Genomic DNA, 15,973 nt, shown 5'->3' on the forward strand with positions numbered 1-15,973 from the left:
ATTCTATTTATAAAGCCCTCTTTACGACAACATTTGTCACAAAGTGCTTTGAGGTAACATAGCCAACATTCGTTGAAAGAATTATCCAAACGTCTTATTTCAGGACTCAACCCCTTTTTCTTCCTGTGGACCACAAGTCATCCACAAACGTCCTCCAGCAGGCTCTGTGTTGTATAGTTTTCTCTATTCCTTTCAAGGATTCAGGAAGTCTGGTGTTAATGTTGACTGGTCTCTCTGTCCTCTAGATGACCAAGTCTGTGACGTGTCCAGAGGAGCTGGGGGGTCTGGCCTCTCGGGTGACCACAGACTACAGCCAGCTGGCCCTGCAGGGACGTCTGGCCGCGCACACTGCAGAACCCCAGGAGGTATCCAAACACTACAGTCAATCCCATCCATCTATCCACCCATCTCTATTGTACCAATTTGACTACTATGTCACTCTAATCTGCTTTCTACTCAACAAACCTGGTACCAGATAACCTGGATTCAAATGTACAACCAGAGAGATTAATTCAATCTTTATTTTGTCACCTTATTAGGTTAGTATTAAGTTATGTCTTGGGTTGATTGGTGTCTTCTATGCTGGTTCTGTCTCCCTCCAGATTGGTTTCCAGATCAAGGCTGGTGTCCAGGAGCTGGGTCACGGATGTATCTTCCTGGTGCAGAAGGCTGGAGCGCTGCAGATCACCCCCTCAGACAGTTACACCAAGAGAGAGCTCATAGAGTGTGCCCGCACCGTCACAGAGAAGGTACTGTACTGTAGGAGAGGTCTTCCATCCCAATAAGGCACATATGTCAGAGTCAAGGCCCGCGGGCCACATCCGGCCCGCAAGAAGGTTTTTTACGGCCCCTGGGATGATCTTGATTTATTATTAGAACCGGCCCGCAGCAAGCCGGCAGCCCGCAGATCTTTTACACGCACCAATACTACATTTCCCACAATGCAAAGGTGACGCACCGAGCAGTAGGCTGCTTCATTTCAATATTTATTGGCACAGCAGTCGTCAGCATCACAGTAAAATTAACTTTCAGATACCCATCAAAAATGGCAAAACGGAAGGTGGATACTGAGAACCGGGGGTTTCAAACAAGGTGGGAGTCGGAGTATATGTTCACGAAGGTAGCTGGAAAACCTGTGTGTCTTCTGTGTGGAGAAAGTGTGGCGGTACTGAAAGAGTATAATCTGAGACGACATTATGAAACGAAACACGCGGACAAAAACAAGAATATGGACATGGAACAAAGGCTACAAAAGGCAGAGGAATTAAAACGAGGCCTCAAATCTCGACAGGCTCTGTTCAAAAAAGCCAAATCACAAGGCCAGGCTGCTGTCAAGGCCAGTTTTATTTTGGCAGAAGAGATCGCTAAATCAGCCCGGCCATTTACGGAGGGGGATTTCATCAAAAACTGCATGATTAAAGTTTGTGACGAAGTTTGCCCAGAAAAAGGCAACTCTTTTTAAATGTGAGTCTGAGCAGAAACACCATTGCCGAGAGAGTAGACCAGTTGTCCATCAATCTAAAAGAGCAGCTTGTGAAAAAGGGAAAAGATTTTATTGCATATTCCTTGGCTGTGGATGAGAGCACCGACATTTCTGACATTGCCCAGTTGTCAATTTTCATCCGCGGAGTGGACTCCAACCTAAGCGTGACAGAGGAGTTTTTGGCTTTACGTCCTATGCATGGCACAACTACGGGGCATGATTTGTATGAAGAGGTGTCAAGATGTGTAAATGAGATGGAGCTGCCTTGGGAAAAACTCGTGGGTTTGACAACCGACGGAGCACCTGCGATGTGTGGACACAGGAGCGGACTGGTGGCGAAGATACGGGAAAAGATGCAAGAGGAAAACGCGACAGGTGAGCTGACAGCTTATCATTGTATCATACACCAGGAAGCGTTGTGCGGTAAAGCCTTGAAAATGGAGCATGTAATGAGCATCATCACGCGCACAGTTAACTTTATCAGAGCCAAAGGTTTGAATCACCGCCAGTTCAAGGCATTTCTGACGGAGTTAGAAACGGAGCATGGTGATTTGCCTTATCACACAGAGGTGCGATGGCTAAGCCAGGGAAAGGTGCTTCAAAGATGTTTCGAGCTTCGTGAGGAGATTTGTCTGTTCTTGGACAGCAAAGGGAAAGACACAACACAACTCCGAGACTAAATGTTTCTGTGTGAAATGGCTTTTCTGTGTGACATTACGAGTCATCTGAATGCAATAAACTTGCAGCTGCAGGGTCGGGATCGTGTCATCTCTGATATGTACAGTACAGTGAAGGCATTTAAAACCAAACTGACTCTGTGGGAGACGCAGATGCGGAAAGAAAATTTGAGCCACTTTCCCAGCTGCCAGACCATGAAAGAGAAGCTCTCTACCAGTGCGTTCCCGAGCACACAGTTGGCTGATAAAATAGGTATGCTTGCCGCTGACTTTCGACGCCGATTTGCTGACTTTGAAGCACAAAAAGCAGGTTGGAACTGCTCGGTAACCCATTTGCTGTTGACGTGGAAAGCTCACCACCAAACCTCCAAATGGAGTTGATTGACCTCCAATGCAATGATGCACTGAGGGCAAAATATGCGGCAGTGGGTGCTGCGGAGTTCGCCCGTTTCCTCCCCGGCACAATGCCCCAGCTGCGCATCCAGGCTGCTCAAACGTTGTCTATGTTTGGCAGCACATACCTGTGTGAACAACTGTTTTCTTTGATGAACCTGAACAAAACATCACACAGAAGTCGACTTACTGCTGAACACCTCCACTCAATTCTGAGGATTTCTTCAGCTCAGAGCCTTACCCCGAACATTGATGAACTTGTGGAAAAGATGGGACACCACCAAGTATCACCCTCAACCTCAAACAAGTGAACATTACTGTGCAATCACATATTTAGAGTTTTTACTCAGTTCAAGTTTAAAAGTTAAAATTTAATATTTGTTTTCACTGCATGTTACTTCTCCTTAAACAAAGTGTTGTTTTTGATTAATAGATTTTTGCACTTTATTTTTTTGTATTTCAATCCAATTATATTTTAAAAATATTTCAGTTGAGTGGATGATAGAAAATTGCTATTATTGTTTTTTCTTTGAAGTAAATTTAGCCCACTTTTGCTAAAATAGAAAATATAGTCTACTGATGGTGCCTTGAATACCGGTTTCTTTCATTTAATGTTCATGTTATGGGGATATTTATATAAAGGAAATTTGTCTTTTGTGTCTGTTGAAAATTAAAGATTACTGACAGAGCCATAAGAAAATATTGCTTTATTTATCTGATCATATTGTAATATATTTGTTAGGTTTTCAGTAGGTTCAATTAGGTTCACTAGACTATATGCGTCATTTAAAAATTTTTCAATGAACATTCGAACAGTCCGGCCCTCGTCTTGTAGCTGATTTTTTTATTTGGCCCTCCGTCCATTTGACTTTGACACCCCTGCAATAAGGGGTCACATACCTGGTTTACCATACACCTTCCTTTTCAACTCCCATCAATTCAATAAGTCAATTGGAATGTGAGTTATGAAAATAAAAATTGTCTATGAAAATAAATAAGATTTTTGTTTGTTGAATTGAATGTTGATTCATCTCTTGAATTGAAATAGAAATGTAACCTGAAAACTACGACATAATATCTTGGCCTGCCTACAGGGTCCCCATTGCAACTTTAAAGGAACGTCTAGTAGTACTTTAGGAACTTGTGTGACACCATTCCAGTTGACTTTAAGGCCTCCGGTAGAGCCAGGGTCTCCAGTCAATCCTGTTTAATGATACATGATAAGTATTCCACTGGCACTAAATGAATACAGTGAAACATGTCAAACAAAGAGCAGTGTAAAGGTACATACGCCAATAATCTGCTTTGACGTATTCTGTGTTTCTGCTGTTATCACAGATCATCCTCCTAGGAAGGAATGCTTTATGCTTTTCCAAGGACATTGCTAAAGTCTTTGTGTGAATGTGGAAGAATTTATTTTGCTCTGCTTTAAATTTCCATGTAGGGAAATGGATAGATATTATTGTCTCTGTCGCTCTCTCTCTCTTTCTCTCTCGGTCTGTCTGTCGGTCTCTCTCTCTCTCTTTCACTCTCTCTTGTCTGTCTCTCTCTCACTCTCTCTCGTCTGTCGCTCTCTCTCTCTGTCACTCCCTCTCTGTCTGCCGCTCTCTCTCTGTCTGTCGCTCTCTCTCTGTCTGTCTGTCGCTCTCTCTCTGTCACTCCCTCTCTGTCTGCCGCTCTCTCTCTGTCTGTCGTCTCTCTCTCTCTGTCTGTCTGTCGCTCTCTCTCTGTCTGTCTGTCGCTCTCTCTCTCTCTGTCTGTCTGTCGCTCTCTCTCTCTCTGTCTGTCTGTCGCTCTCTGTCTGTCTGTCTGTCGCTCTCTCTCTCTGTCTGTCTGTCCCTCTCTCTCTGTCTCGCTCTCTCTGTCTGTCGCTCTCTCTCTGTCTGTCTGTCGCTCTCTCTCTCTGTCACTCCCTCTCTGTCTGCCGCTCTCTCTCTGTCTGTCGCTCTCTCTCTGTCTGTCTGTCGCTCTCTCTCTGTCTGTCTGTCGCTCTCTCTCTCTCTGTCTGTCTGTCGCTCTCTCTCTCTCTGTCTGTCTGTCGCTCTCTCTCTCTCTGTCTGTCTGTCGCTCTCTGTCTGTCTGTCTGTCGCTCTCTCTGTCTGTCGCTCTCTCTGTCTGTCGCTCTGTCTGTCGCTCTCTGTCTGTCGCTCTGTCTGTCGCGCTCTCTCTCTCTCTCTCTGTCTCTGTCGCTTTCTCTCTCTGTCTCTCTGTCACTCTCTCTCTCTCTCTCTGTCTGTCGCTCTCTCTCTGTCGCTCTCTCTCTCTCTGTCTGTCGCTCTCTCTCTCTGTCTGTCGCTCTCTCTCTCTGTCTGTCGCTCTCTGTCTGTCGCTCTCTCTCTCTCTCTCTCTCTCTCTCTCTCTCTCTCTCTCTCTCTCTCTCTCTCTCTGTCGCTCTCTCTCTCTCTGTCTGTCTCTCTCTGTCTGTCTGTCTGTCGCTCTCTCTCTCTCTGTCTGTCTGTCGCTCTCTCTCTCTCTGTCTGTCTGTCGCTCTCTCTCTCTCTGTCTGTCTGTCGCTCTCTCTCTCTCTGTCTGTCTGTCGCTCTCTCTCTCTCTGTCTGTCTGTCGCTCTCTCTCTCTCTGTCTGTCTGTCGCTCTCTCTCTCTCTGTCTGTCTGTCGCTCTCTCTCTCTGTCTGTCTGTCGCTCTCTCTCTCTGTCTGTCGCTCTCTCTCTCTCTCTGTCTGTCGCTCTCTCTCTGTCTGTCGCTCTCTCTCTGTCTGTCGCTCTCGCTCACCCTCTGTCGCTTGCTCGCTCGCTCTCGGTCACTCGCTCACCCTCTGTTGGTCGCTCGCTCGCTCTCTTTCGAGAAACCACCACCTTCTACAACACGAGTCCTGTAGCAATCACACACCAACAAGAGAAACACCCCAACAGCCACACCAACTCAGTGTGTGTTGTCTCTGTGTGTGTCTCTCTGGATTAATCAAACTGAGCAGTTTGACTGTCTGTCTCCCCAGGTGTCGATGGTGCTGTCGGCCCTACAGGCTGGTAATAAGGGCACTCAGGCCTGCATCACAGCTGCCAGTGCTGTCTCTGGCATCATCGCTGAACTGGACACCACCATCATGTTCGCCTCCGCTGGCACACTCAACGCAGAGAATGACGAGTCCTTCGCTGACCACAGGTGTGTGTACAAACAAAAATGTGAATAACTGGGGACATTTTGTTAGTCCCCATGAGGTCAAATGCTATTTCTAGGGGGTTTAGAGTTGAGGTTAGAATTAGTGTTAGGGTTAGAATTACATTAAGGATTAGGAGCTAGGTTTAGGAAAAGGAGCTAGGGTTAGGTTTAGCGTTAGGAGCTAGGGTTAGGTTAGGAGCTAGGGTTAGGTTTAGGATTAGGAGCTAGGGTTAGGTTTAGGGTTAGGAGCTAGGGTTAGTGCTCGGGTTAGTTTTAAGGTTAAGGTTAGGTTTTTGGATTCGGGTAAGACGAACCATCAAACAGGCAACGCGTCAATACATAACTAAGATGATGATTACCAGGACTTGTACTCAAAACATGTGTGGACCAACTGGCAAGTGTCTTCACTGACATTTTCAACCTCTCCCTGACCGAGTCTGTAATACCTACATGTTTCAAACAGACCACCATAGTCCCTGTGCCCAAGATAGCGAAGGTTACCTGCCTAAATGATTACCGCCCCGTGGCACTCACGTTGGGAGGCATGAAGTGATCGTGGACTTCAGGAAACAGCAGAGGGAGCACCCCCCTATCCACATCGATGGAACAGTAGTGGAGAGGGTCGGAAGTTTTAAGTTCCTCGGCGTACACATCACAGACAAACTGAATTGGTCCACCCACACAGACAGCGTGGTGAAGAAGGCGCAGCAGCGCCTCTTCAACCTCAGGAGGCTGAAGAAATACGGCTTGTCACCACAAGCACTCACAAACCTTTACAGATGCACAATCGAGAGCATCCTGTCGGGCTGTATCACCGCCTGGTACGGCAATTGCTCCGCCCACAACCGTAAGGCTCTCCAGAGGGTAGTGAGGTCTGCACAACGCATCACCAGGGCAAACTACCTGCCCTCCAGGACACCTACACCACCCGATGTCACAGGAAGGCCACAAAGATCATCAAGGACAACAACCACCCGAGCCACTGCCTGTTCACCCCGCTATCATCCAGAAGGCGAGGTCAGTACAGGTGCATCAAAGTTGGGACCAGGGATCCTGTACTCCCTGTTCACCCACGACTGCATGGTCAAGCATGACTCCAACACCATCATTACACTTGCTGATGACACAACAGTGGTACGCCTGATCACCCACAACAATGAGACGGCCTATAGGAAGGAGGTCAGACACCTGACAGTGTGGTGCCAGGACAACAACCTCTCAATGTGAGCAAGACAAAGGAGCTGACCGTGGACTATAGGAAAAGGAGGGCCGAACAGGCTCCATTAACATCAACAGGGCTGTAGTGGAGCAGGTTGAGCGTTTCAAGTTCCTTGGTGTCCACATCACCAACAAACTATCATAGTCCAAACACACCAAGACAGTTGTGAAGAGGGCAAGACAACACATTTTCCCCCTCAGGAGACTGTAAAGATTTGGCATTGGTCCCCAGATCCTCAGATTTCTACAGCTGCATCCTGACCAGTTGCATCACTGTATGGCAACTGCTCGGGATCTGACCGGAAGGTCCTACAGAGGGTAGTTCGTATGGCCCAGTACATCTATGTGGATAAGCTTCCTGACATCAGGACCTATATACTAGGTGGTGTCGGAGGAAGGCCCAAAGAATTGTCAGACTCCAGGCAACCAAGTAATGAACTGTTCTCTCTGCTACCGCACGGCAAGTGGTACCGGTTATCCAAGTCTAGGACCAAAAAGCTCCTTAACAACTTCTACCCATAAGCCATAAGACAGCTGAACAACTAAACTAATCAAATGGCCACCCAGACTATTTACATTGAGTAGGGGTTAGGGAAAATAAGAGTTTGAATGGGACTGAATTGTGTCCCCCCACAAGGTTGTGTGTGACAGAGACAGCTGGAATCAGGTCTTAGGCCAGGAGTGTCAAACTCATTCCACGGAGTCTGCTGGTTTTTGGTTTTTCCTTTCAATTAAGACCTAGACAACCAGGTGAGGGGAGTTCCTTACTCATCAGTGACCTTAATGAATCAATCAAGTACAAGGGTGGAGGGAAAACCTGCAGACACTTGGCCCTTCGTGGAATGAGTTTGAGACGTGCCTTAGGCCAACCTCCACCCCTGCACGCAGTAACAGGAAGACATATAGCCTAGTGATCAGGCAGGAGGAAGTTTCTGGACTGGAGTCACACTACAAATCATTCAGACTGGGAGGAGAGGAAGTCGCTCAGTACTTCAGACCAAACCCTTGTATTAAACACTTCAGACCTCTGCTGACCTCTACCTGACCCCTGCCTCTGCAGATGCTCTGACAAAGATCAACCTTTGATATGGAAATATCTGAAGGTTGAATGATGTCATCTTTTTACCACTAGAACCGCTTGGCATCTATGGGACCCCCTTCAAGCTAATGAGCAGTCATTTTGACTGCAACATTCCAACAGTGTAATTAATATATTTCATGTTATAGCAAAAATGATCATTTGGTTGTGTTAATGAAGGCCTTAGGTAACATGATAATCCGATTTTGTATTTTATTTCAAATGACACAGTAGCATTTTCCTTTACTGTGATGCTCAAACACAAAAATTATAGTTTTGAATATTTTTTATTTGTGAATTGCTTTGTTACAACTAATGAAACAAGGCATATGCTTAGGAGCATGACAACATCTTATTTTTAGAAAGACAAAAGAAATACCCCAACCACCAAGAAGTAGGGTCAAAAGACACACGATCAAATGATGACAACATCAGTAGCCTGAACATCATTAGAAGTGGGGTCAAAAGACACATGGTCAAATGATGACAACATCAGTAGCCTGAACATCATTAGAAGTGGGGTCAAAAGACACATGGTCAAATGATGACAACATCAGTAGCCTGAACATCATTAGAAGTGGGGTCAAAAGACACATGGTCAAATGATGACAACATCAGTAGCCTGAACATCATTAGAAGTAGGGTCAAAAGACGCACGATCAAATGATGACAACATCAGTAGCCTGAGCATCATTAGAAGTGGGGTCAAAAGACACATGATCAAATGATGACAACATCAGTAGCCTGAACATCATTAGAAGTAGGGTCAAAAGACGCACGATCAAATGATGACAACATCAGTAGCCTGAGCATCATTAGAAGTGGGGTCAAAAGACACATGGTCAAATGATGACAACATCAGTAGCCTGAACATCATTAGAAGTGGGGTCAAAAGACACATGGTCAAATGATGACAACATCAGTAGCCTGAACATCATTAGAAGTGGGGTCAAAAGACACATGGTCAAATGATGACAACATCAGTAGCCTGAACATCATTAGAAGTGGGGTCAAAAGACACATGGTCAAATGATGACAACATCAGTAGCCTGAACATCATTAGAAGTAGGGTCAAAAGACACATGGTCAAATGATGACAACATCAGTAGCCTGAACATCATTAGAAGTGGGGTCAAAAGACACATGGTCAAATGATGACAACATCAGTAGCCTGAACATCATTAGAAGTGGGGTCAAAAGACACATGGTCAAATGATGACAACATCAGTAGCCTGAACATCATTAGAAGTGGGGTCAAATGACACATGGTCAAATGATGACAACATCAGTATCCTGAACATCATTAGAAGTAGGGTCAAAAGACACATGGTCAAATGATGACAACATCAGTAGCCTGAACATCATTATAGGCACCAAGTGGTCTTGATAAATAGTGTAACTTGGCACAACATCAATAATGACATTACAATGAATATATGTTAATATGACAGTTGTCAAAAATAGACAATTATTGTCAGCTCGTACTTCATCAGTTGGGTTTCATTTAGCTATTATCCCTTGTCCTAACAGTTGACACAATTTTCTTAACTTTCACTTACTTGACACACTTGGACATACCTTTGTTTGGTTGTAGTGCGTAATAGTATCCGGTTTTCTCTTGCTTGTGTCCCGTTGTCTTGTCATTCTTAAGCAGGTGCCATATTTTGCGCAGAGGGGGGGTGCTCCTGTCTCTGTTCGTTCATGGTGCCTGCCATACTTGTTTTCTTTGCAATCAACTTGTTCGCCAATGACAGTGAAGTGAAGTAATTGTCCATGGTGACAGTTCTCCCCTTGCTAACGTAAGGTTCCACAAGCCTCATCACCACATTCTCTGAAACTTGTGCCTGCTGCGAGATGTGGATATTTTCCCATAGATTGAAAGCTGTTCAACAATTACGCTCTCACTGTGTAGCGTCCTCCAAGTTTTCCAGAGTAGTCTCATAAGACTGGTTGGATTTGTTTTGCTGATATAGGGAACATACCATTTTGAGATGTATTGATCCATTCTAATCATCACCAATGGCCCTCCCTGTTCTTCATTTACAATTGGTGATTACATTAGTAAGCTTATTTCGCTTCCCCCTTCTCATCAACTCACCCCTTTTCCACATCATACTTCACTTCATTTATTTCATCTGTTGTGTGTGTGAAATTAGTTAAGGTGTAGTTTAGGTTCAGTTTCAACTTGGGACTCCACTTTCAACTGTTGGAAGGAGGAGCAGAGCAGGCCCTACTGTTGGGAGGAGGAGCAGAGCAGGCCCTACTGTTGGGAGGAGGAGCAGGGCAGGCCCTACTGTTGGGAGGAGGAGCACAGCAGGCCCTACTGTTGGGAGGAGGAGCAGAGTAGGCCCTACTGTTGGGAGGAGGAGCAGAGCAGGCCCTACTGTTGGGAGGAGGAGCAGAGTAGGCCCTACTGTTGGGAGGAGGAGCAGAGCAGGCCCTACTGTTGGGAGGAGGAGCAGAGCAGGCCCTACTGTTGGGAGGAGGAGCAGAGCAGGCCCTACTGTTGGGAGGAGGAGCAGAGCAGGCCCTACTGTTGGGAGGAGGAGCAGAGCAGGCCCTACTGTTGGGAGGAGGAGCAGAGCAGGCCCTACTGTTGGGAGGAGGAGCAGAGCAGGCCCTCATGTTGGGAGGAGGAGCAGAGCAGGCCCTCATGTTGGGAGGAGGAGCAGAGCAGGCCCTCATGTTGGGAGGAGGAGCAGAGCAGGCCCTACTGTTGGAAGGATGGGCAAGGGGGGGAAACCATTTTTTTAAATGACATGCCCTCCTATAACTGTTTATTATACCAGTTCTGTTTGTGATATTAAAATTCTAACAACGGCGGTGTGTTTTTAAACTTATTTAGGCAAAGTCAAGGACGGAGTGGGCAAGAGTTAATGGCAGAGTAATAAAAACCAAAAAGCTGTCAAAATGACTGCTTTAGGGTTCTAGTGTTAAGAGCTATCATTTTGAATGGGTTAAAAGAGTTTTGACATATCTTTGTGTTGGTGGAGGGTCGTCTCATAGCAGGATAGTATTAATAAGACCATTGGAATTAAAAAAAAAAAACAATGTTTAACCATGAGCCATGGTAACACCTGTAGAAGTTTAGAGATTTTACCACCTCCTTCGGTCTCTCTTCATCTGTCCGTCTCTCCCCGTACCCCCTCCCAGGGAGAACATATTGAAGACAGCGAAGGCTTTGGTGGAGGACACTAAGATGTTGGTGTCTGGAGCAGCGTCCGGTCAGGACAAACTAGCCCAAGCTGCCCAGTCCTCAGCTAAGACCATCACACAGCTCACTGACGTGGTCAAACTGGGCGCCGCCAGCATCGGCTCTGACGACCCAGAGACACAGGTGACCTATTATTCATTTTAGATGACATCTTCTGTCCCCAAAACAGTCCTTAGTGGACAAAATTACTGTACCATTTTAGACTGTTTTTAATTAATAAAACATAGGCCTACTGCAACTTTCCTTTCAAAGAGACTGCTATTACAAGTAGGAAGTACTGTAGCTAGTTAGCGGGACCTATTGATGTACCCAACCTGGGATGGACTCTACCCCAGGTTGTGTCCTTAATAAGCTGATGATGTGTGTGTTCTGTATAGGTGGTTCTGATCAACGCCGTGAAAGACGTGGCCAAGGCCCTGGCTGAGCTCATAGGAGCCACTAAGTGTGCTGCGGGCAAGCCTGCAGACGACCCGTCCATGTACCAGCTGAAGAGTGCTGCCAAGGTAGGAGACCCAGTGAGACTCATATCGGACTCTAAGGCCACTGTCTCTAACAGGCATGGTTGCATCATCATCACTCCTGGCTGTAGCTTTTTATACAGTTATTATACATCTTCTTGACAGAGTGCTTTTTAGTCCAGCACTAGGCTTAATCTGTGTCCTGGAAACCAACCAATTCTGTTTGAACTATGTCTAGTGCTCTGAAATAAAATATTGTAAGATTAAATCTTGTAATCTACGCCCAGTTGTCCCCCAGAGACATGGCAGAAGTGAACGGGATGCCTCCTCAGTCTGATATGTGCATAAAGGGTGTTCTGGTGAGCGCTTCCAGTACACCAGATGAAGGCATGCTGTCGTTGTGTGCCATAGCAGCAGATTTCTTCCCCCTCCTTTAGGCCTAGCCATTAATCAACATCCCATCTACCTCTTATATGCTAACGCCATGCACAAATCTCATCCAGCGCTAGTCAATGACTCATTCGAAATGAAAGGAGGCGAGATCTAAAATCACTGTTAGCCACTACCTACTTAGCGCATGTGGTGGAAATGTAGTTTAACAGACTGATGGGCTGTGTCCCAAATGGTATTTCCTTTCCCTATATAGTGCTCTACTTGGGCCCCTGGTTATAAGTAGTGCACTATATAGGGAATAGGATGCCATTTGGGACACAGTCATAGTAATCCAGGGCACTCATTTTAACCTGCTTTTGGACCTTCTCCAACCCCTGAGGCAGACAGACGGTAGATAACAGGTTAAGTTTGGTTTATATTAACTTCAGCTCAAGCTGCAGGGTGGTTCATGTTGATGGCTGTTGTGCTGCCTGTCTTTCAGTTCCATATGGTGTTTATGTACATAATACCAACAGCACACGCAAACTGTCAACAGAAAAAAATGTTCATCTCTCCGCCCACCAAAGGCAAGATGTCTCTCTGATGCCCCCAGTGCTGTCTCTCCCACTGACATCCATGGACCTGTCTCCCCCATTGTCCCCCCTCTGGTAACCCACCAGGTGATGGTGACCAACGTGACGTCCCTGCTGAAGACGGTGAAGGCTGTGGAGGACGAGGCCACGCGGGGGACCAGAGCCCTGGAGGCCACCATTGAATGTATTAAACAGGAACTCACGGTAAGCAGTCATCTATAAAGTGATTTATTTCATCAATGACTTGATTAGGATAGATGACAATGGACATGCTCTCTCACTTCCGCTTTGTGGCTGAAACGTGTCCTCAAGCTAAGCTGTAAATGCTGTATTAGTTATGTACTATAAAAGCATTGACATATTGAATCATCAACCATAACGGTTTATATACTCGTCACTAGATGAGCTCTGAACTCTAGAACGGCCCAGGCCCTGTGTTTTCCCTGCTATCCTTATCTTTAGTAACTGACAGAGGACCACAGATCTCCATTAGTTTGTGGTTCCAGCTCTAAGCTTTATCAGTACCCCCTCAGGACAGCCTCCTAGTGCAGCTACTACAACTAGAGCCTTGATCAAACATGGCTATTACCATGGGATCAATAAGATAAACCAGAGTTAAAACTCAACAACCAGTGTTGCCACATTGGGACACATTAATATGCCTGTTGTGTGTTTGGTCATTATAGGACATAGCCCTGTTAGGTGCTACTGCACACAGCTGTACAATTCAACATTATATGGAGAGCTGTTTGATATATTAAGTCAGTGAGGTTTTTAAGAACATATTGAGTGTTGTATTTCTTCAGGTGTTCCAGTCTAAAGACGTCCCGGAGAAGTCGACCACGCCTGAAGAGTTCATCCGCATGACCAAGGGCATCACCACGGCAACAGCCAAAGCAGTGGCGGCTGGGAACTCTGCACGACAGGAGGATGTGATCTCCACAGCTAACCTGAGTCGCAAGGCCATCTTCGACATGCTGACCACATGCAAGGTTCTGATCAATACTCCTTACTAGGGAAGATGCCCCCTACCTTCTGTCCCCTACCCTCCTATCCTGTATACTTAAACCCTGACCAGCATGGCCATTTTCAACATGCTGACTATATGCAAGGTTGTGATCATCCCTAGGCCCTAAACCGTGTGGATGTTAGAGGAAGAATAGATATTGATATTACTTCTCATCTCATCAATACTGACCACCTGGAAAGTGGAACATCTGACTCCTAACACTGTGTGTCTGTGTCTCTCAGCAAGCAGCTTACCACCAGGAGGTGAACAAGGACGTACGGAGCAGAGCACTGCTCTACGGGACAGAGTGCACCACAGGTTACATTGACCTACTGGAGCATGTGCTGCTGGTACGTTGGGTGGGTGTGTCTGTGATTTGAGAATAGAGTAATAGTGATGATGGGGATGTTTTCCTGAACCACCTCTACTCTGTGTGTATCTCCAGGTCCTCCAGGGGCCTACAGCAGAGCAGAAGCAGCAGCTGGTGTTCTACTCTAAACGTGTTGCTGGGGCTGTTACTGAACTCATCCAGACTGCTGAGGCCATGAAAGGTGAGAGGAGACACTTCACTGAACTACTGTACGCCTGGTTCATGATATAGGACAGTAATGATCATTTAGCAGATATACTGTATGTATCCAGAGTGTTCTATTAACAGTCTGTTCCTGCCTTCTTTGCCACAGATGGAGGTAAGTTAAGATGTAACCAGTTGTGATTCAGGGCCGACCGTTGAATTGTCCCTCTTTACAGGCCCGTTAGTCTAACAATATCTCCATTCATCCATCATGCTCTTCATTTTAGTTTCCTTCTCACCATAAAGACATTGTGAAATGCTCATCACCATGTCCATTGCAGTGTGGATGCTCTTCATTTGCGTATTTAATGTCACTGATAAGATGATTGCGATTCAATCTTAAACACACTTAATTTGCTGTGCATGCCGTAGCATTTGTTCTGTCTCTGTGGTCTTCATATTGTGAGGCATGCTCTGCTGTGTGTGTGGTAACTCACTGTGTGTGTGTTTCAGGCACAGAGTGGGTGGACCCAGAGGACCCCACAGTGATAGCAGAGACGGAGCTGTTGGGGGCGGCAGCGTCCATCGAAGCAGCAGCTAAGAAACTGGAGCAGCTGAAACCCAGAGCCAAGCCCAAGGTAGGAGACTACACCACCCACAACGCACCTCACAAGCCACATGGGTATTTTTAACCCCCAATTTCTACACTAATAACATAAATGGGATGCATAAGTTGGAGCAAGAATGACAATCCTGTCAGTAATTTTGTCTTGGTGCTTGTCTCTTTGTTGTTTGTCATTATGTGGCTGTCTGTTTAGAGACAGTCTCTCATCAGTTTTGACACTAAGATTCTGTGGTGTTCAGTCGCCGTGAGTCAGTGTTAGATCCATAGGGTGATGCTCTATTCACTATTTGAATGTCTAATACTTGTATTGTCTCTCCTCACATACAGTGAAAGTAGTGGCAACCTCTCTGTCTCTGGATTTATTCATGTTTGTACGCCTGTATGTACACCCGTCTGTATGTACTTTGGTATGTCTACCAGTCTATCAGTCTGTCTGTAGCTGATATCATGTACATCGTTCAGGAGGAACCTCCTACTCTATTCTGACCTTCTGCTCACCGCTCCCTCCTCTCTCCCTCCTTCACTCTTTTCCTCTTTCAATCCCTTTCTCCCTCCCCTTCCTGCTGTCTGTTTCTAACCCTTCTGTTCCTCCCTTCCTTCTCACTCACTCCCTCTCTCTCTCTCTCCCTCTCTTTCTCCCTCCCCTTCACTCTTTTCCTCTTTCAATCCCTTTCTCCCTCCCCTTCCTGCTGTCTGTTTCTAACCCTTCTGTTCCTCCCTTCCTTCTCACTCACTCCCTCTCTCTCTCTCTCCCTCTCTTTCTCCCTCCCCTTCACTCTTTTCCTCTTTCAATCCCTTTCTCCCTCCCCTTCCTGCTGTCTATGTTTCTAACCCTTCTGTTCCTTCCTTCTCCCTCTCTCGCTCTCCCTCGCTTTCTCTCTCCCTTTCTTTCTCCCTCTCTCTTTCCCCCCTCCTGTCCTGTAGTTCTAGTTGTAGCCCATCTGTCCCTATATACTGTAGAAGTACTACTCTGATCAGAGTATAAACCCTCGAAGCCTTCGCTGCAGGCCTCTGTCTGATATGTTTGATATATTAGGTTGTTATTCAATCCAACTATATATCAAACATATTTCTACAGTGTCCCGCCCTGTCTACAGACTGTGTGTGTGAGGGACTGGTCTAATCTTGGAATGACTTGGCATAGAATAGTTGTAAGTGTTTTGTGTTCTTATTTCGTTTAGTTTGCCCCAAAGAACAGATGTTACTGAGAAGTTTCTGTA

The 15,973-nt window shown here is 46.0% G+C and overlaps 1 protein-coding gene across 2 annotated transcripts in view; it reads left to right on the forward strand.

Moving 5' to 3' along the window:
- LOC115122919 (talin-2) overlaps positions 1-15,973 on the forward strand; it is a 127,619-nt gene that overhangs the window by 102,512 nt on the left and 9,134 nt on the right. The window contains exons 44-54 of one of the 2 annotated variants that reach the window (XM_065012068.1): positions 246-365; positions 603-749; positions 5,509-5,675; positions 11,122-11,305; positions 11,560-11,685; positions 11,928-11,999; positions 12,693-12,809; positions 13,412-13,597; positions 13,857-13,964; positions 14,060-14,165; positions 14,642-14,766. In XM_065012068.1, coding sequence (XP_064868140.1) covers positions 246-365; positions 603-749; positions 5,509-5,675; positions 11,122-11,305; positions 11,560-11,685; positions 11,928-11,999; positions 12,693-12,809; positions 13,412-13,597; positions 13,857-13,964; positions 14,060-14,165; positions 14,642-14,766 — 1,458 coding nt within the window. The remainder of the gene's footprint in view (positions 1-245; positions 366-602; positions 750-5,508; positions 5,676-11,121; positions 11,306-11,559; positions 11,686-11,927; positions 12,000-12,692; positions 12,810-13,411; positions 13,598-13,856; positions 13,965-14,059; positions 14,166-14,641; positions 14,767-15,973) is intronic. The other variant, XM_065012069.1, reaches the window with a different exon arrangement.

The sequence above is a fragment of the Oncorhynchus nerka genome, linkage group LG27 (assembly GCF_034236695.1).
Source record: "Oncorhynchus nerka isolate Pitt River linkage group LG27, Oner_Uvic_2.0, whole genome shotgun sequence".
Classification (NCBI taxonomy): Eukaryota; Metazoa; Chordata; class Actinopteri; order Salmoniformes; family Salmonidae; genus Oncorhynchus; species Oncorhynchus nerka.